At 37.8% G+C, this 24,622-nt stretch overlaps 3 protein-coding genes and 1 non-coding gene across 5 annotated transcripts in view; 2 read left to right on the top strand and 2 right to left on the bottom strand.

Annotated features, from left to right (window-relative positions):
• LOC134800998 (uncharacterized) overlaps positions 1-24,622 on the bottom strand; it is a 201,707-nt gene that overhangs the window by 151,442 nt on the left and 25,643 nt on the right. The window lies entirely within an intron of this gene.
• On the top strand, positions 306-18,337 carry LOC134804339 (S phase cyclin A-associated protein in the endoplasmic reticulum). The gene is made up of 15 exons (XM_063777349.1): positions 306-615; positions 2,570-2,736; positions 2,854-5,568; positions 5,661-5,832; positions 5,975-6,050; positions 6,218-6,320; positions 6,627-6,716; positions 6,941-7,099; positions 9,700-9,870; positions 10,773-10,934; positions 11,629-11,756; positions 12,243-12,813; positions 13,627-13,736; positions 14,267-14,387; positions 17,981-18,337. The coding sequence occupies exons 1-15, from the start codon at positions 531-533 to the stop codon at positions 18,320-18,322; spliced, it is 5,172 nt and encodes a 1,723-aa protein (XP_063633419.1). The 5' UTR covers positions 306-530; the 3' UTR covers positions 18,323-18,337.
• On the bottom strand, positions 10,202-10,274 carry Trnak-cuu (transfer RNA lysine (anticodon CUU)). The gene has a single exon. It is a non-coding gene; the product is annotated as a tRNA-Lys (tRNA).
• The window catches only part of LOC134804513 (uncharacterized), a 42,012-nt gene continuing 35,846 nt past the window's right edge, over positions 18,457-24,622 (top strand). The window contains exon 1 of one of the 2 annotated variants that reach the window (XM_063777608.1): positions 18,457-18,549. In XM_063777608.1, coding sequence (XP_063633678.1) covers positions 18,473-18,549 — 77 coding nt within the window. In that variant the 5' untranslated portion in view covers positions 18,457-18,472. The other variant, XM_063777600.1, reaches the window with a different exon arrangement.

The raw sequence follows: 24,622 nt of genomic DNA, 5'->3' as shown, positions 1-24,622 counted from the left end.
CACAGCTACCGTTCATGAGAATCATGAGCAAATCTTGAGCTATTAATTCATGTAGCTAGTTGGTAGCTATACGTAGTATCTTCTTAGTAGTTTGTGGTAGCTAGCGTCTACTTGCTCTAACTATATTCTTTAAATTTATAATTTGTTAATGTGTCATAAGTTCTATTTTACCGTGTAAGCGAATTGGTAAACTACTGTAAGCTTATATGAGAGAAATAAATGGTATTGTATTGTATATGCGCTGTGTGCACGTATTCGTGCTCTTGGTAGAACTGGCAACATTTATGAACTAAACTGTCAAACGGGAATTGTTATGAAAATACCCATCGTTTTTGGTAATTCGAATAAAAACTGGAATTCCTTAAAGAATCTATGATTCCTACGTTTAACGTAATTGCGTTTTTATAACTACTTACAATTGCATAAAATTTCTATGGATAAGGTAGTCTTCCGTGCCCTTAAGCACGGAAATGATCTTAGTATTGCCTTTTTGTTTTCTTCGATTAAACAGTGTTTCTTACTAGTTTAACATGGAAGAAGTGAGACAATTGGTACAGGAAGAAGGCAGAGAAGCGAGGAACCTCGTAGCTTTCCATGTGGCAGTCGATACACCCAGTGAGTTTCTAATAAACCATCATTCTTTTGTTAGTTCTCAGCTTGAAGTTTAGGTACTTGTAGTTTGCCGTGGGCGTAGGTAATACTTGTATTATAAGACGTTTTAGGAAATGCCATTTTGTAATATCACGTTTATTGGTAAACATTAGCATTTACTGTGTGCTTGCTATTTAACCTCTATAATAAGAATTACCTATACTGACTCTATGCTATATTAAAATCTAATAAGATTTTCGTAGATTGTATTGGTGTATACATGAAATACTTATACTATAAATTTTCATTACAGCGGCCAATTCCTTTAGTTCACACTTCATTGTAAATTTTCAGCTGAGTAGTAATATTATTTCCACATATATAATCTAAGAGCATGTTCAGCTTAAACAATTGCTAGTAAATCGTAATATCAAGCTTCAGTGAACACCATGAAAGAGGTAATAAAAATGTCTGAATATCACTGAACCATACTGCCTTTTACCTGCATGGCAGTAATATGGTCTGTTCAGTTTTATAAAGTTATCAAATGAAACTGTTGTAAAATTGTGTTATCTCAAAAGCAATCCTGCATCCACCTTAATAGAGTTTACATTTATATTTACCTTTGTATTCATGACTCACCATCTTTTCTTAAAATAAGTGAATGACTAGTTGATGTTACCCAGTAAACAGAGCATAATGCCATACAGTAAATTGGCCTTTCTATGTGTGTCCACTTTCCTAAGATCAAGTTTGCCATAGTAAATCTATGGTGAACTTGATCTTAGAGATCGGACAAGCTATACTATTGTATAATTTAAAGTTCATTCTTGCTGCATGGCATGTAATATGTGATTATGTAAAGTTATTTGGAGTTGGAGCTCTTGATAAAGGCTAAAATATCAATGATAAAATAAGCCATCTGTAGTTGTATGAAAGCTTAAAATGATTCAAATTCAAACAAAATGTTTAATGTATGTTAAAAAATGGGTAGTACAGGTCAAAAATATCAAGTAACATAAGTTTTAACCCTCTGAGATAAAATAAAATAAAGTAAAATAATAAAAAAGCCCTTTATTCTTTGTAAAACTGTTACAGATAAATATAAAAGTAAACTTATTATGATTGTTTTAATGCTTCAAGAATCCCTGGGGTGGGTAACGGCCTCCTCCATTGCTACATATTAGCAACTGTTATACCGGGTGTGGCCTGTAATACAAGCAAAAAATGAAACTGTAGGCTGTACTCCTCATACTGACCAACAACAACAACATGAAAAATAGGAAGACTAAATACTTCATAATTTTTAAAAGTTCTTGAACAAAAGTGTCACCGTTTGAGGAGTACAATCTATGTTTTAATTATTTGCTCGTGTTATAGGCCACACCTGGTATAATCTGTCATATTAGTCATATTTAAGCAATAATGGAGTGATCATATCAAAGTTGCAAAAATGTAATTAAGTTTATTGCAATATGTAGACTAGTGTATCTTTTTGGTATTAAATTCATTATTTATATGATAAGTGTGATCAAAATATTATTTTTCAATGTTGGCTTAATAGATTTGTAGAATACCAATCCATGTTTTATACAGTGCAATATAATACTAGCAGTCAATAAGAGAATGAAAATTGGGGGAAACCATACTTTAGATCAATCATGTTAAAACTTTTTTAATTATTCTACTGCTTTACTTAACCCTTCAAGTGGTAGAGAATAGACAATTCTTTAGATTTGTGGGAATTTAACTTTCTGCCAATTACATTCAAGTAGACATTCCCGCTGCAGGAGTATTCAAACAAAGGGTTAACATTATTCAATCCATAAGGTGCAGCAATTTTGCAATGTTGTCTACATCAAGTCATAGGGATAGTAATAAAATCACATCTTATTTATTTGTAACGGTTATGGCGGTTGGCGCTTACGTCGTCTAGAATTTATAAACAAAAAGTTTGAGTAACGTAAGCTTGTTGCAGCCGCTCGTTTCGCCCGTAAACCTCCGCGCTCTACTCTTCCGCCGCCCCGACGCGCTCCCCCGCGGGCCGCCGCGTCGCGTCTCCGCTCGGCTTCTGCCGGACGAGACAAGCGCTCGGAGCTGCGTGCGCGATATTGGGCGCTACTGTTTGGAGACCTTCAACGAGCGGTAAGCTCCCTGGGATCGGTTCTAAGATTTCTTTGAAGATGTTCATTTGACCTTGATACAATATTCTCAAACACAAAAACCTAATAATATTGTTGTGAAATTTCCCTTTATCCACAGGTTGGAGAAATATATAATACAGTAGAAGCTCACGAAAACCTAAATGAGTGCCAAGAAGTTATATTAGTGCTAGAAAATTATACAAGAGACTTTAAAGCCTTAGGAGAGTGGTTTCGACTGAAATGGGAGTATGATAATACTCCTCCTCCGCAAAGGCCCCAGAGTTTAGCTTGGGAGATACGAAAAACAGATTTTGTCCGCCCAGAATCAAGACGTGCTCATTCTGTTAAAAGTTCCCCATCTGTGTCGGGCAAAAATAGTCCTTGCCTTTCTGGACATAATACTCCAAGTGGCAAAAATAGCCCAAACCTAACTGGCAAAGCCAGTCCAGGTAGTGGCAAGATAAGCCCTAGAGTTTCCTCAGGACATGCAACTAGCCCTAAAGCTAATATTGAGTTCTTTAGCAATAAAATAGCAGCAGCTTCTAAAGTTACTACTAACACTAAAACTGAACTAAAACAAGAAACAAAACTAACAGATATTAAAGAGAAAGACGTTATTAACGTCGAAAAACATGTTGAAAAACAAATGCCGGTCGTGCAGGTTCAAAACGAAAAAGCCGAGAAACTGGAACCGCTCATAGTTGAAATAGGCAAAGCAAAACAATGTCCAAATGTTTCACCTAAACCAGTAGTTGTGAAATCTTCCAAAAATAAAGCTGTACCCGATAATGCCAAGAAAGTGCCTAATAAAGAGTTGTCTACACAAGCTAAGGCTACTAAAGCTACATTAGATGCCATGGAGAATGATTTTCTCAGCATGCAGTTGGTCAATAATAAAGTCAAAAATGATAATCTTATTAACCAAGATATAGATGCGCAAACAGAAAGAGTAAGAAATGAAACTGTTGAGTGTAATATCGCAGATAAGCTAACTGCTAACGAGAAAACCAACAGTATAGTCAACTCAGACTCAACGAAAAATAATGATGAAATTATTTACAAAAAAACAATTAATGAGGTTATTGTAAAAAGTCCAACAGTAACTGACTCTGAAAATAAAGTTGCAATCGATGCTGTCGCTGATAATGAATCTCCAACTAAATCAGAAGATGATTTTGCTGATGTTTCCAACGAAAGTTCGACAAAATCAATTGAAGAAAAACACGATAAAGCATACGAACTGCCTAAAACAGAAGCAATAAAAAAAGAGGAACTGGTGTCTAATCCGAGTGGGATGGAAAATAATACGGCAAATACCCAAGAAGTTAAAGATGCTATGTTGGTCGAAAAAAAAGTTAATGATGTAGTCTCCCAAGACTGTTCAGAAATAAAAGATACTGTAAAAAGTAAGGATGATAAGGATTTTAAAAAACCTGAGCCGAAAGTTGACACAAAGATCTTTGTAAGACCAGCTTATTCACAAGCAGCTGCTAAACCTAAAGCAACTACTACCAAAATAGAAATAAAAACGCTTGCAAGATCCACACCTTTAGCTAGAAGTAAAACCGTTGTAGAAATTAGACCAAATACAGCTTCTAAAACACAAAAAATATGTCCAAAGAGAAATCAAACGAGCAAGTGCAGCTACCCATTTAATTTGACCACTGGTCGGAGCAGTCTCTTTGATGCTTCGTCCAACGTCGTGAATAAAAGTACCGTCCCTAGAAAAGTAATGAATAAAAATGTCCAAATGGGTTCAGGTGACTCGAAGTTTAATCAGCCTAAGGTAGAAGTGAAAAAACGTCCTTTAAGGCCTACTAGTCTAAAAGTAAACGAAAAGTTAGATAAAAAAGAAAAGTCAACCTCTGCACTTGAAAACATTAAAGATTGCGAGGAATATAGTAGTTCTGATACAATTGTTGCACAAATTGATAGGTCACGTCTAGAATCGAGTGAGAGCTTACGAACTCTAGTCCCTGATGATTTAGAACTGATTCACGATGCAGCTAACTCAGTAGAAGTGCTTAACATAGATAGCAATAAGAATGACAATGATGGCTGGCTCACAGTGAAATCTAGGCGTTTGAGTCGCGAATCAAAGAAACAATCTAAATCACATTGGTCTAATAGATTCCATCAGCCTTCTGCAACTACCAGCCTGCCTACATTAAACATGATAGAGTCTCCTAAACAGGAAGTCGAGCCCATAATCAACACAACAGCTGCTAATAAAGTAGACAGAGCGAAATCTGAGCAGCCTCAAATAGTTAAACCTGAAAAGGTTGTTACCGTAGCTTCTAAGAATAGGGTTGACAGTAAAACCAAAACTAATTTAGCCATGATTAGACAGAAATCAGATGTCACTGGTTTAAAAAGATCAGCTCGAAGCAAAGCGATCTCCAGGAAAGCCGAAAAAGTCAAAGACACGCCTAAAGATTCTGAATCGTCTGAACTGACTAAGAACCGCCTGCATTCCTCATTAGAAAGTCTGACCACGGGCTTAGCCAGGTCCCAAGAGAGTACTGAAGAAGTGTTTGACTTTGACAAATGGAAGGCAGAATTCAGATCTACCTTCAAGTACCTCGAAGATGACGATCAGATGCCGAATCATAATGAGATATTAAAATCAGCTGATCCATCGGAAATGTCAGAGATCGCAGCGATGACGTCCCAAATTGAGGAAAACGAGAAGAAGATTAGTTGGGCGTTAGATTTCCAATCTGATGTAGACCAGAGGAAACTGTGCGAGGAAGAAGACTTGTTGAATCGTCAGATAATGGAGTTACAGCAGGTGTCGGACATAGACTTGGATACCGAGACGGATGATACTGAGGTTAGCACTTTTAAGTACTACATTAATTTATTTTCACCACAGTAATTGGTTGGTTTCCTTTTTGATTAATATTTGTTATCTATGTTACCAAGACGGACGCGGAAATTCTTTGTGAAGACGTAACGGCGCTGGCGGCACCTGAAAACCTGGGTGCACTGGCGGCCAGCCTTGAAGATCAGTATGAGACGGCCTTAGCCGGGATGTCCTGGGCCGAGCGCGTCGACACGCTAGTCGTTTTAGAGGCGCTAGTTGCTAGGGACCCAGGTATGTTGGAATGGCCTCTTTCTATTGACTGACTTGACTTTGACGTAGACGTTGACCTGAATTTCTTTTGAAATACGCTTGCTTTAATTTGATGTCAAGAGAATGATCACAGTAAAACACGTCTTTATAACGTTAATGGCAGGTCGCGCTCAGCAACTTCATGCCAAACTCTCGCAAGGAATCAAAAGACGTGGCAGCTTTCAAGATGCGCTAAGAAGGTAAACCATATTTTATATTTGATAATGTAATGTTCTATACATGTACATTCACAAATCACATAAAGGATTTCTCTTATCGTCCAGTCGACATTATTTAAATAAATTCACGTTATTTAAAAAAAAAAAATTTTTTTTAATAAATGTACATCCGTTTCTTAATTTTTCAGGCTACAAGCTAAACAGGCGCGCGCTGAAAGACAAAGATTGGAATATCAAACGGAGAGGGCTAAGAAAATTCACCTACTGCTGGCCAGAGTTGAAGAAGTCAAGGTACAGACTGCAATAATAAATTATTTAAATTAATAATGTACTATCGCCCACACTGTTAACTGTACATCGGTGGACCTTATGCCTTTTGTAATAAGGTTAGGAGTGTTGCTGTTTGTACAGCGCAAATGCAATTTGTTGTTGATGTACTCATAGAAGCATTCTTTGAGGCCTATAAGTTACACGGCATAGTTATGGCAACAAGCTGCGGCACGCGTACTAAGCGTTTCCACATAGGTACATTTGCAATGATTGATAGTATATATTATAATATAATATTATTATGTTCCATTTATGCTTATCTTGCAGGTAGCTAAGAATCAGCTGATTGAGGAGAAGCGTCTAAGAATGGAACGCCGACTGCAAAAGGCGACAGAAAATCGGGATCAACATTTAAAAGTAAGCTAAAGTACCTATTGTATAATCATTAAAATACTCTTATATGTATAAGGCACTATGTGTATTTAATAATAAATTAATTGCGTTAAATCAAATCGAAGTAACCCACCCTCACGACCGATGCTAAACAAATTACATGGCAGGACACTTAATGAACGATACACTTTTAAGGTGTCCTTGCTGTTATACAACAGAGTAATTAACCAATCACGTTTCACGTTCAGGATATCGTCCGCAAAGCGCACGACGAAGAAGAGAAATTGCGAGAGATTGCATTCATCAAGCAGCTAGAAGCGGAGAACAGAAGACACGAGTTTCTGGACCAATGTCGGACACACACCACTCGCCTCAGGAGGGTGAGGCGAGACCGACTTAATAAACTGGTATGTTCTTACCCCTTATTCATAAAACTTTACGCGCCTGATTTAGTTTAATTGTTTTATCCCTTTCTTACAAATACATAAGTCAAAATAACAGATAAAGACACACAATTCAGGCCAGTAACGCGTTTATGAAAGCTACAAATATAATGACCACCAAAAAATACTTTGGCACCCTAAATAAAAAAATCATGCTTACCAAAAAAAAATACTGAACACCAAAAAAATAAGGCCTAAAAATACAAAAGTACCACCGTTTTAATTACGACTGCACTTCAAATTGTATTCAAATACCAAATTATATTGAATGATCACCAAAAATCATTAATGATCACCAAATCTTGAAGACCAAATTAATGCGATATTTTCACCTAAATAAACCACTATTATTACCAAAAAATGTATACATATTACCAAATATAGTAAAATGATGCCAAAATTTAGTAGCCCCTCCCGCTCAACCCCCCGTACCCCGCACCGCATACCTACCTAACCTAACCTACTTTTCTAGTAGCATTTCGTTATGCTACTAGAAAAGTAGATTAAACCGCTATCAGTTAAGTGGGTTAGGTTAGGTTAGCACTGCGACCCTTACAAAATCGAAATGGTACTAGAAAAGTAGGTTAGGTTAATTTTAATTTTTAACAAGCAGAAACGTCTGCGAAAGCTATTAAGCTTAGAATAAATTTAAACGTGGAAAAATTACTCTCTTGGGTGAGATTTGAACTCACGACCTCTGGATCGATACTCCAGCGTGCTGCCATCTGAGCCACCAAGACCTCATCCATAGCCAGCAAATCTTTCCACCATATTATAGGTCAAGGGGACCTTAGCGACATCTACCGCAAGAGTGTTACACTTCTCAAACGGCTAACGGAGTTCCAAGTCATATTGGAAATTCACCAGTGGGCCGTGAGTTCAAGTCTCACCCAAGACAGTAATTTTTCCACTTTTAAATTTAGGTTAGGTTAGTTTGAACTGCGACCTTTACAGAAACAAAATGCTACTATAAAAGTAGGTTAGGTTAGAACTGCGATCCTCACAGAACCGAACTGCTATCAGATAAGTGGGCTAGGTTAGGTTAGAACTGCGACCCTTACAGAAACGAAATGCTGATAAAAAAGTGGGTTAGGTTAGGTTTGAACTGCGACCCTTACAGAAACGAAATGCTACTAGAAAAGTGGGTTAGGTTAAGTTTGAACTGCGACCCTTACAGAAAAGAAATGCTACTAGAAAAGTGGGTTAGGTTAGGTTTGAACTGCGACCCTTACAGAAACGAAATGCTACTAGAAAAGTGGGTTAGGTTAGGTTTGAACTGCGACCCATATAGAAACGAAATGCTACTAGAAAAGTGGGTTAGGTTAGGTTTGAACTGCGACCCTTACAGAAACGAAATGCTACTAGAAAAGTGGGTTAGGTTAAGTTTGAACTGCGACCCTTACAGAAAAGAAATGCTACTAGAAAAGTGGGTTAGGTTAGGTTTGAACTGCGACCCTTACAGAAACGAAATGCTACTAGAAAAGTGGGTTAGGTAAGGTTTGAACTGCGACCCATACAGAAACGAAATGCTCCTAGAAAAGTGGGTTAGGTTAGGTTTGAACTGCGACCCTTACAGAAAAGAAATGATACTAGAAAAGTGGGTTAGGTTAGGTTTGAACTGCGACCCTTACAGAAACGAAATGCTACTAGAAAAAGGTGACGAAGTGGATTAATTAATTTAATTGGATAACGATATATTAAATATTTGCATATTTTTAATTAAAATGTGGTTACAATTTTGGTGGTCATTTACTATTTTTGGGTTTACAATGATTATTTTGGAGTCATTTGCTTTAATAGGATAGCAAGATTAAAAAATTTGGTTATAATTTTACATTCAAATGGAGCTCTAATTTTGGTGGTCATTTACAATTTTTGGGTTTACAATGATTATTTTGGTGTCATTTTCTTTAATAGGATAGCAAGATGTAAAAATTTGGTTATCATTTCACATTAAAATGGGGTTTGAAATTTGATAATCATTTACTATTTTTGGGTTAATAATGATTAGTTTGGTGTCATTTCCTTTAATAGGATAGCAAAATGTAATAAAATTGGTAATCATTTCACATTAGAATGGGGTTATAATTTTGGGGATCATTTATTATTTTAGGGTGGTAAAATATTTTATTTTGGTATTAAATTTTACTAAATCTGGTGATCAGTTAAATAGCAGCCGTTTATGAATAACACCTTTTTTCGTCACGCAAAATCGGCGCTAGTCGTCGAGTTTCGGAAAACAGCACAACACAATACAATGTTCTTATTTCATAAGACATAAGTTATATTTTATTTTCTCTTTGAAATTATAAGTATTTAATCTATTTTATTGTCTATAATTTTTTACCAAAGACTATGTATGAAGGTTTAATTTTGAATAAAATAAGTAAAAAACGCATTTTAAGTTATAGCTGCCCGATTACGCACGTAGCAATCAATCTCTGCTAATAATATTAACTCGAAAGTAATCCTGTCTGTCCGTCTGTGTTCTTGACTAGATCATCGTTCCACATTGTTGGGTGCCTTTTCTTTGCTGTGTTAATGTAATATTTATGATTTCACAGGAGCAAAAAGCAGCACGCGAAGCGGCCGTCGGAGCTAGAAGGCAGGCCCTTGAAGCAGAGAGACAGCGGCACGTGCAGACCTTGTTAGAGCGTAGGAGGGAGCGAGACAGACGCGTCGATGGCTTGCGCGAGATGAGACGGCAGGAGAGGGACATTGCGGCGAGAGAGAAGGTACGATTCAATACTTAAATGAAGATTTTTTTAAATAATGACTATTAGATGTCAGCATTGTGAATTCAATGATTATAACGAATTTCGAATATGTATTGAAGTTACTTTTGCTTTAGTCAAGCGAGACCTAGTTAGGTTTAAGACTCAATAAATTTCTGCCATAAACTTCATTTTAAAAAGTATTTTTCATTGTTGCCGACTGTATTTGTTTCCAAATTAGGTTGTAAAATACCTATCACTTTTTTACATCAATTTACAGAGAGAAAAAGTATATCGTGTAATGTACAAAAAAAATACAGCGCTATTGCGTAATTTTATTTCAAAAATATTTCGCCCAACGTGGGGCTCGAACCCACGACCCTGAGATTAAGAGTCTCATGCTCTACCGACTGAGCTAGCCGGGCTATGGGAGCTTCGGCGAAATTACGTAACACCTTCTTTCAGTTATTATTATCTATGCCTGTTATGTTTTTTTTGGCAAGGTGACAATGCTCACAACAAAGGCCGGTTCTTACACTTCTTACTCGAGGCAGGTGTTTTATTGACGAACAATAATGAAACGTAATGCTCAGATTTTAAAGTTACAAGTTCAATGGCAATACCGCACAATGTAATAACATAAATATATAACAGGTAATTAAACTTGAATAAATTGCGTAATTAGTGTAAAACAGACAAATCTGTCATTGAAATTATTTTAATAGGTAGCTCAAACATTTTGTGTGGGTAAGATAGATATTATTTTTTTTGTTTTGAGGGCGTAGTACTAGCATGAGTAACTTGACTTAAAGATGGGAAGCTTAATGAAGTCAGTTCGCCGTTTTTGTGCTATGTTTGTACTTGTTTTATTTTATTGAATATTTATTACTGTTTTTTTTTTAATTTGCGTTGTATTGTTACAGGCGGAAGGCGTAAAGTCCCGTCTATCAGCGTTAGCCGCCGCTGCAGAGCTGGAAGCAGACGCCTTGAGGTCCAGGATAAGGGACAAGCAAGACGCCAGTCAGCAGAGATTGGAGTCGCACCTGCAAGCTATCAGAGAGAAAGCTACAGGACCTAGGCAGCCGGTAGGAATTGTTGTATTTTTTTTTAAGTCGGAAGGTGTCAAACCCAACTATCTACCATGGTAATCCTGGTGTCTGACGGACAGTTCACATAGTTCTTTAGAAGCTATTATCGTGCTTTTCTTTTTATGCTTCTTTAGATCCGTTAGATACATTTAGCAGTGAGTCACGCGACTTTGTGTGAAGTTTGATAATTTTAATTATTTACTTTGATACCCCTACTATAATTCGCAGGAAATATATTGAACGGTAATTACATAAGGGTAATAATTTATTTACCAATCTCAGGTATAATATTTACTTGGGTATTTATATTTAAAACAACTTCAAAGTCCGTCTAGTAATTCCTAAGTTTATCATGTAATATTGTAAAGATGTCTTCTTCTTCTTCTTCTTCAACCTAGAGTTTTCCCGGCCTAGCGCCAGGGTCCGCTTTCCTGCTCAGTCTTCTCCACTTTGCCCGGTCTTCGGCATCATCAGGTGTGAGATTGTTCTCTTGCATGTCCGCTGTCACGACGTCCAGCCAGCGCTTCTTAGGCCTACCGCGGCCGCGTGATCTCGGGCCTTGGACAGTGAGATTGAGGCATCTATTTCCGACGTAGTCTACCGGTCTGCGGCGTATATGGCCATACCATCGGAGGCGACTTTCCTGCATTGTAAAGATGTAAAAAGAATAAAACATAAAATGTAATTCCAGACGACATCGGAGAGCCAAGACAACGACCTGGACGAGGCGGTGCGGTTGGAGCAGGAGCGGAAAGAGAGGGACAAGATAAAGGCGCTCAAGAAGAAGGCGAGGAAGGTCAAACAGAAGCTTTTAGCCTCGTAAGTGAATTTTGAGAAAAGTAACTTGTGAATGTGACTGAATTATTGTTTTAGAAAGAAAAATACGCACAAAGAAAGATTATTATTTAGCGTGTCGTCCACTATGGTGCTTTAAATGCAAAGTTCGATGCTATCCGCAAAACTGAGCTACTTTTATTATGGCACCAATCACGAAATCGCAAAGAAAATGTTAGCTCTCCCATTAAAAATACCGTAAGGTACCTAATTGTCCAACCAAAATGTGTGAAACAGCTAATGTTTTTTTTTCATTGAAAGCCACATAGTGGAAGGCACGGTGTATTATGGATTAGTTGCATTGTAGGTGTCACTATTGTACAGATCGAACACGAAGTCCGAATTCCAATATGACACGACGGTTTTAGTGTTAGAACAGTATTTTACTGATGCTGCGACCTACAATTTGTTAGGTTTTTGTTGTTTTTGTACAAAGTTATAGATTTTTCATTCTCCTGTTCTTTTTCGCAGTGGAAACGATCAATCGGCCAGCGAGCTTCGCATACCCATCGACGCTTTCCTCTATCCCGCCGCCAACAAGATGTACAAAGTCTTCCAGCAAATCAACAACATTCTCTCACCGCTGCTGGTCGCCGAGAACGACGAACAGAAAACAGAAAAACGTGAAACAGATGTCAAACAAATAAACAAGACAGAGATTAAAGTCAATGGAGATGTCTCTAAAGAAGAAAAAACGGCTGAACAACCGGAAATCAAAGTGAATGGCGATGACGCTAAAGAAACCGTCGAAAAAAAGAAATCTAAAAAGAAAAAGAACGGCGACAAACAAGAATCCTCGGAAAATAATAACAACAATAATATCGCCACAGAAGTAATAGAAGTAAAAGAAGGTAAAAAGAGTAAGAAGAAAAAGAAGGATGATAGATCGAAACTGAAGAAGACTGAGAGTATCTGCAGCTCGCTCAGTGATATGAGCAAGGCCAGTGATAAGAATGAGAGGAAGAATAAAGTGTCGCTCGACACAATGCATCTGGAGAGGTTGCTGAATGAACTACACAGGATGCTGGAAAAATCGGATAAGGTAATTGAAGTTAGATTTGATAATATGTTGTTTTGAATAAACATTTAAATCCTTTTATATTAGAACTATTACATTTGCTTTGAATATCGTCACGCATATGCTCTTTCTAGGTAAAAGTAGCATAAATACCGACTTTCAAGAGTTTCAAGTTAATACGTACTTTACAGATGTGGTACATGATTATGAACCGTATGAACGTGTCTTGCTATTTCAGTCAGTCTCGGTACAAATAGTACTGAGGTTGACTGAAGCAGCATGTCAAATACGAACGTTTCCGAGAAAATACGATGGAAAACAATTATGCACTACATCTGTACGTATATTTAAGAGAATCACCCCTGATGAACATCTCAGGGAAAAGTGACAGATGTGAACAAATTCAGCCTATTTTTGACTGTAATAGGTAATAGGGAATATTAGGCAAAGCTCTGCGTAGGCGGCACCACTAGTACATACAGTAAACAAACCTCATTGACATCATCAATGACACATCATGCGTCACTTGGTCAATCACATGGCCTACCGTGAAACACGACAATCGAAAGTTCGGTTTCTGCCTCTCTATCACTCTTGCTTATTCGATCGATAGAGAGGTAGATAAAGAAATTTCGAGTTTCGCGTTTCTCGGTAGGCCACCTGTAAACAAACCGCCTTGGTGCATCAATGTCATAGTGAAAACTTGTCAAAAAACTTTAAGGCCTAGTATGTACAAGTTACTCTATGGTTTACTAAACACATTAGTGCTGCACTCTGGCGGCAGAACATTGCAGTAATACTCCCTATTGGTGTGACAGTGACATTATTTGTTGGCAGCAAGCATCAGACAAGGCTGTGTTCAAGAGGCTGCACGGGCTGAAACCCTTGGAACAACTGCTGGCCCTGGCGGCGGAGAGAGAGGACCTCGCCAATCAAATCACTTCCAAGTTAGTATAAAACACACTAAACACCAGCCCTACAGGGATGTTACAAATAATATATTATTGATCTAAAAAAACGTAATTATGCGGTTTTAATACACTTTTCAAAAGATATTGTAGAAGAAGCCTTCAACAATATAATTAACAATAAAAAGAACAAGTGCTATTTTTTTAATTAAAATAAAGGAAAAGTAGAAATAATTACTGTTTCGGGCGAGATAGTTTTTTTCTACTATGATTTTCTTTTTTATCTTAGTGTGGTATTCCATCTGTCCAATATCTTGGTCCGATGTGTCTTGCATCTAACATGTTGCTTAGTGAAAGAGTGAGACGCACAGACATTCGACCAATATATTGGACAGATGGAAAACCACCCTAAGCATTGTGCTATTTTTTAGCTATCACATACAATAGTAAATAGTGAGAAATTGGCAGTTTTGTAGCCCCCTTATTAATCCACGCGCACCTTTGTAATCAAGTCACACCCACTTTACACTAATGGTTTAATTAAATTAAAATGAGGTTATTCTACCCAGGTGCCTATCCACGGCTGTGACTATATCGACGCGCGGCGTGGCGACGGACCCTGAGAGCGCACGTAACCTTTTGACTTCCAACGCGTCCGTCCACGTCGTCAAGCTGTTGGCCAACCAAATGGTAAGTGCAAACAATTCAAACGAAATACGTTACAAAGCGCCGAGGGCACGCGTAACGTTTAGTGGGTCATGAATCAAGTTGAAATGCATCTCAGATTTTATTAACACACTTATTTTAAACGTGGAACGTCCTTACGATGCAGCGTGCGTAGCTAAAGGACGTTCTAGTCTACAAAATCTACTCTGCGCTGCGCTGCGTGAACTGCGTCGCCCGCGTCTCAGCATACGCTTTTTAACCTGACTCTAGTAGCATGACAAATACGAACGTTTCCGAGGAAATACGATGGAAAACAATTATACACTACATCTGTACGTTATATCCATTGGTAAACTTGCACTGATGCTGCCATCTGGCGGCTACTGCTGTTACTATGAAGCGCGTTTAGGTTTCTATTTTATCCACATGAGCATGAGCGCCATCTATACTCCCTTATTTGGTTAATAGGTATGTCAACTTGTGAACTATGTAATAGGTGGCGCACCATGTTTCGAAAGTTAAAACCCGATGTAGAAGATAAAAAAGATAATAATAGTTGATAATAGTATACTAACTAATGGATCTATATCCCCACGCAAGCCTATCAAAAGACCGGGATTTATAGGCCCGTGAAATCCAAAATATACTAACTAATAAAATAATTGCTTGCATTTGCAAGTAGGTAGTGCTAACATGTTAGTTAAAGCGTCACATTCTATACAGTTTTCCAGTTGTCGCTGTCTTATCCTAAAATGTGACGTAATTTTTTTACTTTTCGTTTATCCCGCAAAATGTAGTATAAATGTAGTGTAGTTTTTTATACATCCTTCATAAATTAAATTTTCGCTTTAATTATTAGGGATGGAGTTCCAAAGCAATAAAAGATTATTCAGATTCAGCTATAAAACTATACTTTATTGTTATATCCAAATTCCCTTTCCAACTTTTTCTATCACAGTGAAAGGGGTACCAAACATTACATGGTCGATTAGGTTTGATGTCCGCCCAATCTGACGTAGTCAACCTTTGCAAAGTTTCGCAATCTCCTTATGGACTTGATTGGGTTTAGGTTTACGACATCTGATCTTTGAAAGGGTTAAACGCTGTTGACAAACTTTTGTCTATTTTTGTGATGAGCAAAACCTATAGTAAAATTATTGATTTATTTGTCGCTTTAATAAGACTATGAATATGAAGCAAGTATTTTTAGGCACGTGACCCCAATAATTGGCAAATTAATTTGATGTTTATTTATATTTTATAGAACATATTTACGAGTAGGTAACATGTTTTTTAGGAACTTCTGATTGTACCTTGAGTAATCGAAAAAATATACTTCTGGTTGTACCTTGAGTAATCTTCGAAAACCCCCTTTCTTTAGTAAAATGATGTATTTACACTCATAGCGTATCTTCGCCGCATTTGCAATTTCTTTATATATATATTGTTCCTTATTTCGATTGTTTTTTAGGGTTTCGTACCCAAAGGGTAAAACGGGACCCTATTACTAAGACTTCGCTGTCCGTCCGTCCGTCCGTCCGTCCGTCCTTCCGTCCGTCCGTCCGTCCGTCCGTCTATCTGTCACCAGGCTGTATCTCACGAACCGTGATATTTTTAATGAACGAAATATGGTGCATTGCACTTTGCCGGTTTTTAATAATGCTTTGGCATGTTCAAATTCTAAATTGTACTCAAAATACTTGTGACACATTTTACAAAAATTTTGTTTTAATTTTCTCATCCATTAGCAAAGCCGTCGCATTGTAATTAAGTTAAAAGTAATTGGCGAAAACCTATCACATTTTATTATGTTACAGTAAAATATCGTACGTTAATTACCCTTAGAAAATAAATACACTTAATTGGCAGTTAAAACAAGTAACATGACTAATATGTAGTTAAGTTTTAAAAATTGCAACTTTCTGAAAACTGAAATGTATAAAGCATGTACCAATTTAATGTGATGTTTAAAAATCAATTGCTATACTAATTAACGTATACTTTCCGTCATACTTTGTATTTTGTAACGGGTTTCTCAATAAATTTGGTTTAATTGCATGAGAAAGCGGGACAATTAATGTAAGAGGTTCTGTCATTTGGAAGTTAAACAAATTTTACAGTTGTTTGCGTTTATAAAGTAAAATTTCTTTAGAAATTGGGAAACTGTTGCCCCCTATTTGTAAAACAGGTAAGTACCTAAAGAGAAAAATATTGCCATTTTATCTTAATTACGGTGAAATTACACTTGTTGATTTAATTCTGTTTTTTTTTTCGATTTTATTGTTAATAAGGTTTAGGTTGATTTCGAAACTGCACATTCCTTGTGTGTAAGAGATTGCATAATGGCATGCCAAAAAGTCTTGAAACAAGAGCTGTTACTTTTATTATTAAAATTTTTTTGCAAGAATTTGCGCTTTAGTTAAGGGTCAAAGTTGTAATAGTGTGCGCAACTAGGTAGGTTTTTGATTAGGTACTAAATTTCGCGTCCCTAGTTTCCTGAATGCAAACGTTGGGTGAAAATGTCACTTTTAAATTGATATGTTAAAAAAAATTGAACGGCGAGCCAATAACTATTAGGGTAACGGACGAGGTATTACGTGATACCGAGAATTTATAATGTAATCCCATCTGATGACGATTGTTCTTTAAAAATAAAGTAAAAATGTTTATATTAGATAATTACACGAATAAACAGCGTGACGTAATGTTAATTTGTATTTAACAGTCATAGACCACCTGTAAACCCAGTTGCAAATGTTGGAATGAGATAAGGCCTACCTCCTGGCGGCTTAGCACGGTCGCGTTTTTATCCCTTGTCACCATGCCTGTCACGTTCTAACAAGTACATAAGTGCGAAAGGGACGCGCATAGTGATAGACGATAAAAATGGAACCGTGCTGCGCCCACTGGTCAGCTAAGTGTATTGTTGTTAGAACCTAAACCTTATACAGTAGATAATAATGAAGTTCTACGCAGCGCTGCGACAAGGCACTATAGTGTACCTACAGCGTATTCCCAGGCCAACTGTACATCGACCGCCAAACGAAACTTTATGTGTAATTAAAAGCTTATAATAACTCGCCGACGTTAATTGAACGTTATCTTCGACGCCATCTTTGAATTGTCGAATATTTTTGTTTTATTTCCCCTGAATCATTTACTTTACGAGGGTTTGCTGAGATTGCAATCTCTGTTCATTTGCAATGTAATAGTTGTATCCAACAGATAAGTAAACGCTCTTAGTGTTCGAAAAATAAAGTTTAATTTAGATTTGATCCGAATTTGTAACTGTCGCGAAACGAACGTATTTGTTATTGAAATAGTCCTTTCACTTTTTACGTTTGCAGCGGCAATAAACGGTCTCGGACTCCATGCACTATGTATTTTTTAACTTTTGGTCCATTTTTGAAATCAAAACGTTAATAATGATTACGAAATTTCATGTTCCGATCCCATCCGGAGATCCCATATTTTGTAGTTTTACTGTCTGATAATAATTCTATTGAGGGCATTATAACTTGTTAATAAAAAACATAGTCGGCTCCTATGGCACATGCTAATTGGACTTTATCTAGTAGTAAACAAGTTGCATTCTTTAAGAGTTATTTTATTTGCAGGAGAAAGACCTTTCCGATCCGCGGGAGATGGAACTGGCGTGTCTCCTACTAGACTGGTTGTCGGTGGCCCTCGACTCCGTGACGCAGATAGTCTCGCCACCGGCCATTTGGGCGAGGGCTCACTTGCTTGTCAGGTTAGTGGAGCAGGAGGAACCTTACAGATCCTCGGGGGATGGAGCTGGCGTGTCACCTACTGGACTGGTTGTCGGTGGCCCTGGACTCCGTGACGCAGATAGTCTTGCCACCGGCCATTTGGGCGAGGGCTCACTTGCTTGTCAGGTTAGTGGTGCAGGAGGAACCTTACAGATCCTCGGGGGATGGAGCTGGCGTGTCTCCTGCTAGACTGGTTGTCGGTGGCCCTGGACTCCGTGACGCAGATAGTCTTGCCACCGGCCATTTGGGCGAGGGCTCACTTGCTTGTCAGGTTAGTGATGCAGGAGGAACCTTACAGATCCTCGGGGGATGGAGCTGGCGTATCACCTACTAGACTGGATGTCGGTGGCCCTGGACTCCGTGACGCAGATAGTCTCGCCACCTGCCACTTGGGCGAGGGCTCACATGCTTGTCAGGTTAGTGGTGCAGGAAGAACCTCACAGATCCTCGGGGGATGGAGCTGACGTGTCACCTACTAGACTGGTTGTCGGTGGCCCTGGACTCCGTGACGCAGATAGTCTCGCCACCGGCCACTTGGCCGAGGGCTCACATGCTTGTCAGGTTAGTGGTGTAGGAGGAACCTCATAGATCCTCGGGGGATGGAGCTGACGTGTCATCTACTAGACTGGTTGTCTGTAGTCCTGGACTTCGTGACGAGGGCTTCCATGATTTAGAGGTTAGTGGTGCAGAAGAAAGGTATCAGATGGTATCAGGTCTGGTGTATTCTCTGGGTGACTCTGGCCCTGACTAGGTCTCGTAGATCGTCTAGCCACGGGCCAGTGCCTAGGGATCATTATGCTTATCCGCAGGTGTATTATTGATGGCTTTATCCAACACCACGCGATTGAAAGAGACGAACACTATCATTATCACGCTGTCACGGAGACAAAATTGACCGTCATATCCATACAGACCGTATCCGTATCCGTCTATTATCATCATCAATACACACAACACGCATTGTTGCGTATACAATTTGGCGCGAGTTTGCTAGGTTAAAGCCCTGGAGTAGTCTACAGAAAGGCTCCGATTTAATTCGTATGTACGTACAATCAGCATCAGAAAAAAAGGAACGCACAAACTGATCAAAATGTGTCGTTTCCAAGCAAAAAGTCACATTTTGTCGCTTGCTGTAAGGACGTTTCGACGGGTTATTCGAATAAAGATTCAAGCAAATCTCATCCTTATAGTAAGCGACAAAGCGGAACCTTTGACTAGACGTCGATGCGAAATGATCTTTATTTGCCTTTGTTCTTTGAACAATAAATTCGTGCCAAGTTGATTTTGAGCACCTCACCCGCTAAGCTACTGAATGTACAGCGCACTTAAATTTTTCGCTAGTATACAAAGATGCTGTGTTACAGTTACACACATTGACATCTCCATTACAACCTACAAAGCAACTCCCTCCGCCAACTCTCCTGCGCAGTCGGGTAAATATTGACACAGTTGGATGTGACGTTTCCTTCCTACACTGCACTAGAGGCCCACTTAAAACGTGTTGTCATTATTATTGTATAGAAATTATTGATAATTTACTTATTATACTTACATAAAACGACATTCATTCTAACTACCTAACCTTCCAACAGTTGACATTTTCGGCCTTGTTAATATATTTAATCGCCCCGATTCGAGCAATGCTTACAAGAAGTCACAGCGGTACGATACCGATCTGTCAGTGTCAAAAGTGACATAGACAAAAACGACACTTTTGACATTGACAGATCGGTATCGCACCGCTGTGACTCCTTATACGCATTTGTTCGAATCGTGTCAAATATTAAACATGCAAAAATTAGTTACCATATGTATGTTTACTAATAAGTAAATACATATTTCTGTCATCTCAATAACGCTCCAAAGCATCTAAAATCTAATAGAAGCGTATAATAATATTATGACGAGTTCTTTGCGTCATTCGGTTAGCGTAATGAAATTTGCGACGCACTTAGAGGGCGCGCGGCTTGTGGACATTGTACGTAAGAGTCTGGGGTGGTGGGCGCATGAAAAAAATGTGCCTTTACGAGACTCGTTTTTTTTAGTCGTAATATAAACAAATAAAACATTTAAAAAACTGCCTCATTGTACGATTAACATCAGAAGTAGTGATATGTGAGGTGTTCTAAATGATCTACACACACTCTTACTCTAATGAAGCTGTGTTCAGATGGTTTTGAACTTTTGTTGCAACTATACAGTTTGTTTATATGCTAGCCGTAATTTGCGATTTTTGAACGCATCATAAAGGGTTTTTGGTATGATATGTGTGTGTAGATAAACTAAAAGTGTTAATTGTTTACTATGTATGTATTTTTTAGGAGCCAGTCTAATTCAATCTATCAAATCAACTAACTGATCCGTTTAGTAAGTTGTCAAAACATGACATTTAAAGTCAACCAAATAAGCACCAGCTTTTCACGATAATTTGTATTGTTCATAGAATCACCCCTAACGGCCCTAACACTAACAGGTGTTGGCACTAGAACAATGGGAAACCAACACCGAGCACATCATGATTAATTAAAAATACTAAACAAAACTGCCCCTGCAGTGCATTCTGCAAGGAGTAGCTCAGGGGTTCCCCCTCGGGTGCCCTACAGTTTCTCTGAGCCAGTACATTATTAGGCTTAATAGATTTAGCAGTAAATTTAAAGAATTAATATAGGTAAAACAGACATAACCTAATTACTAATCAGTTCCTAACGTTAGGCATTGGAAAAAAAAATGTATAAACTTTACTGTCTTCGCGCGTGAGAGGAGGCCTGTGCCCCGCAGTGGGAGTGGGGCGTACAGTCTTCAAAACTATTAGCTTAGCACCCTTTATCATCTTTGCATCTTTGCACATCTATAGGCTGAATTATTATGTACTATTTTCGGTAAACTATAAACGCAAAATGATTTTCGGTTTGTTTTTGTCACCCAAAGTTAAGTTTATTGAAAGTGGCACTGCTGTTTTGTGTTATTTTCAATATCCAGAGCGAGCAATATCGTAATTGACTTGCATGTGCCGCATGTGCGTGACCGTATTTTCATGTCTTCAAAAACCCGTGTTTTCTATTACAGTTTCTAGCAAAAGTAGCTACGCGAACGGAGTGATCAGAGTACTTCCCTCTACTAATCAAAATTGACTTGATTGTTAGAAGAATATTGCTTATTTAGATCGTTTCAGCCATGTTTTTGTGTGTGGCAGCAATCTTCCTTTTCAGTTACAGAGTGTTTTTCGGGTGTATTATTTGCGTTGTGCATGGTAATTTTACTATACTAACTTCGATGCTTGTAACACTTAACACGCCAAGGTTTATAATACGTGTAATAAATACATTAAATTCTCATGATTGTCACATGAAGATCATTAATGTATTAGACCGTAACGCTCTATTAAATCAACCCTTCGGACGAGATAGTGATAAATCTCTTTAATTCTCGTCTGCGATCTCTCGTTTATTTTAATCAAACTAACGCTATGCGATTAAATCGATAATCACTTGTAATCTACCCGCTATCGATGTCACATGGCCCCAATTCACTCGGTCATAGATTAATAGCAATAGACGTGACATTTTAGTGGAAGCAACATTTATTATGCAGACTAAAAAAACAAAAGTTCTTCCCTATCGGCGAATATTAGTTTAGCATAAGCTTTGGTTTTTAAATACCGTACATTAGCGACGTAGTTCTGGTTTGTGTCAAAGTTATGGGTGTTTCTAAAACGAACAATAAAGACAAATTAGAAGCTAATTCTGTTTGTGACAGTTATGTTTACGACCTTAAGTTAATTAATTACTTCTCGTGCGCTCGTTATTTTGACATAATTGCCATCTTTTATTTATAAACTTTTTATACTTAACGTAAATTTATTAAATAAAACGAAGAGGCTAAAAATTATAGTTTTTCTTTAAAAATCTGCCAATAATAATCATAGATATTAATACTTATAAATTGAAGTATATTTTACCTAAAAATTGCTATTTCGAGACATTCTATGTGCCTAATCTCTGACAGAGAAAGGGGCTGAACGCGTCCCATATGGACACAATAGAGTGTCGCTCGCACATGTTCTGACATCGAGTGTGTTGTGATAGAACAATTGGGTAGAAAGCATGCACTTTCGTTGAATGGACTCGCCTAAAATAGTGATTAGACACCGCACTTTTATAGCAGCGCGAATCCGGTGTTTTTCTTGAGGCATCTTACAATTTACAGAATCAAGATTGTATGAACTTGAGGAAAAATGTTTTTACTTTTAGTTTTTTCTTTCATTTTACTTCATTATTCATAAATTAAAACATGATTAAGTATCAAATCATGAAGAGTATCCTCCTATCCTATCCTAATCCCTCCTATCCTAAGGTATGGACATTTTAGGTAAAAATGTTAGAATAATCATCTTGTATTCGTTTCATTTAGTAGTCGAATTCTAATCGGTTTTGATTTTCAATAGAGCTGTTTTAAATCTTTATTATCCTTTATCTATCATAGTACGAAATATTCGAATCAAAATTTTAAAAGAAAATGGAATTGATAAAAACATACTGTATGATGAGAGCCGTTTTGTAAAATAACATCACTGGGAAACAGGCATCCTTGCTTTATTTTTTTATTAACATCTACGAGATGCTACGTATGCTTATGTTCTTATAACCTGTGATTTTTGATTTTCGATAAACCCATCAAATGCCTACGGCGATCTCTCATCCAATACCAATCAAAGACACTCCACCTCGAGGACCATCGTTCCACAATCAACTCCTCTTCAAACGGAATTAAACACTAGCGATCCCGTGTAGGGCTCTTACCCTAAAAGTACGAATGGTGCCGTACAGTCGATGTCACATCTATACATTTTTGGCCTTATCACAATGGAATAAAGTGCACAAATGTTAACATATCTTTGACGTCTGTTTCACGAAGACTTGCTATTGAGCTTGTGGCATTTTGCTGTCTGAAACCAGAGATAACAAATAATTAAATACCTACAATTTACCTTTCTTTCGAAAATTGGTGTCTTGCGTTCGACATGTAGGTACTTAACTGAATATTGATTTAGCCATATATATATAACGTTTACCGAGATGCCGCGCTATGCCAAGAGCCCGAGAGTAACATACTTTTATCTATTTTAGCAAAATTATACATACTTTGAAACTTGAGTATTTTATGGAAGTACGACATTAAGTGGGGCTTAAGGATTTCGACGTAGACACTCTCAGACATTTCGTCAAGAATTTTAGGATAGGTACATCTAAATAACTTCGGAAAATGAGAAAATGTAAAAATATGCACATCTAGTATAGCTTCCGGGGCCCGGGAATATTACGAGCCACTTTGGCTTGAGAGCCGCAGAACCGCATTGAAGCCCCACTCCAAATCAAATTATATCCTAGCTTCGATTCCAGTTCTAGGGCACTCGATAATGCTATTATGCACTCTAAAATATGCTACGGTTGCAGTTTAGGTATTTGAGAACATGAGAGTTCCCTCAATAACTGAGTTAACTGACGGTCTGGTGCGGTCCCCCTACTTTCGCCATACAACTCTAGAGTACCAGTCTTTTATCGATAATTTATAAAATTTTGCTAGCCTAATCGAATGAATTCCGTTTAGATGTTTCTAAACGAGATTCTGAAAAGTTTATACGTTTATTTGTAAAGTTTATTCGTAAAAAAACACAGTAGCAAGGCAGACACATTACATACATATAAGAAATATTAGGCGTAAAAATTAGAAAAAATCTCAAGGCATTTGATGACAAATTAGAGTTTCCCAAAAGAAGATATCATTACGGTTCAAGAACATATCATAATCTCACAATAATTACGGTTAAATCAGATTATTGAAACAAAATAACTAAAACATTTGTATTATAGCAGGCTTAAATTAATTTATTGGACCTCAAATAAATTGACCTCCCATTTGCCTACGACATTCACTCAGTAATTAGACAGCATGTCGCCGTCCGGCTCCGCCCACCGATTGCGAAATTAAAAAGTCGATGTAATTCTAAAATGAAAAGGACCCGGGCTTTAATACGCCCCTGTTTCGGGTTCCATTGGCAGCGGACCGATGAGCAGCAGCGGAAGCGTCGAATAAGGCGTAATATAATCGATTGGCATGAACTAGGTGAAATCAAATGGAGACCAGAGAATATTATAATATAATAGAAAAAATCTCGTAAGTTTATTAGGTCAGGAGGATGTAAAATACTCAATTTTTTACTTCAATGTGGAGTTGACCGACTATAAGGTAAAATCGATTCTGAACAAGCTTTTTTGTCGGTTTTATCTCTCGAGTTTGTACAAACGCTCCGCACAGAAACTCGGTAGAGCAGAAGGAGCGAAGCTCTTCCTTTCAGACTGTGAAAGAGTTCTTGCCCTATGACGATGATGGTCTTACAAAAAAATATGCCGGTCTTTTTCACATTGACTCTATATTCATTTAGACAGACGCTTGTCCCGTTGTCGCTGACAATGAGTCCTCGCATTACCG

The sequence above is a fragment of the Cydia splendana genome, chromosome 2 (assembly GCF_910591565.1).
Source record: "Cydia splendana chromosome 2, ilCydSple1.2, whole genome shotgun sequence".
Lineage (NCBI taxonomy): Eukaryota > Metazoa > Arthropoda > Insecta > Lepidoptera > Tortricidae > Cydia > Cydia splendana.
This window is presented reverse-complemented; position numbering and strand designations above follow the sequence as displayed.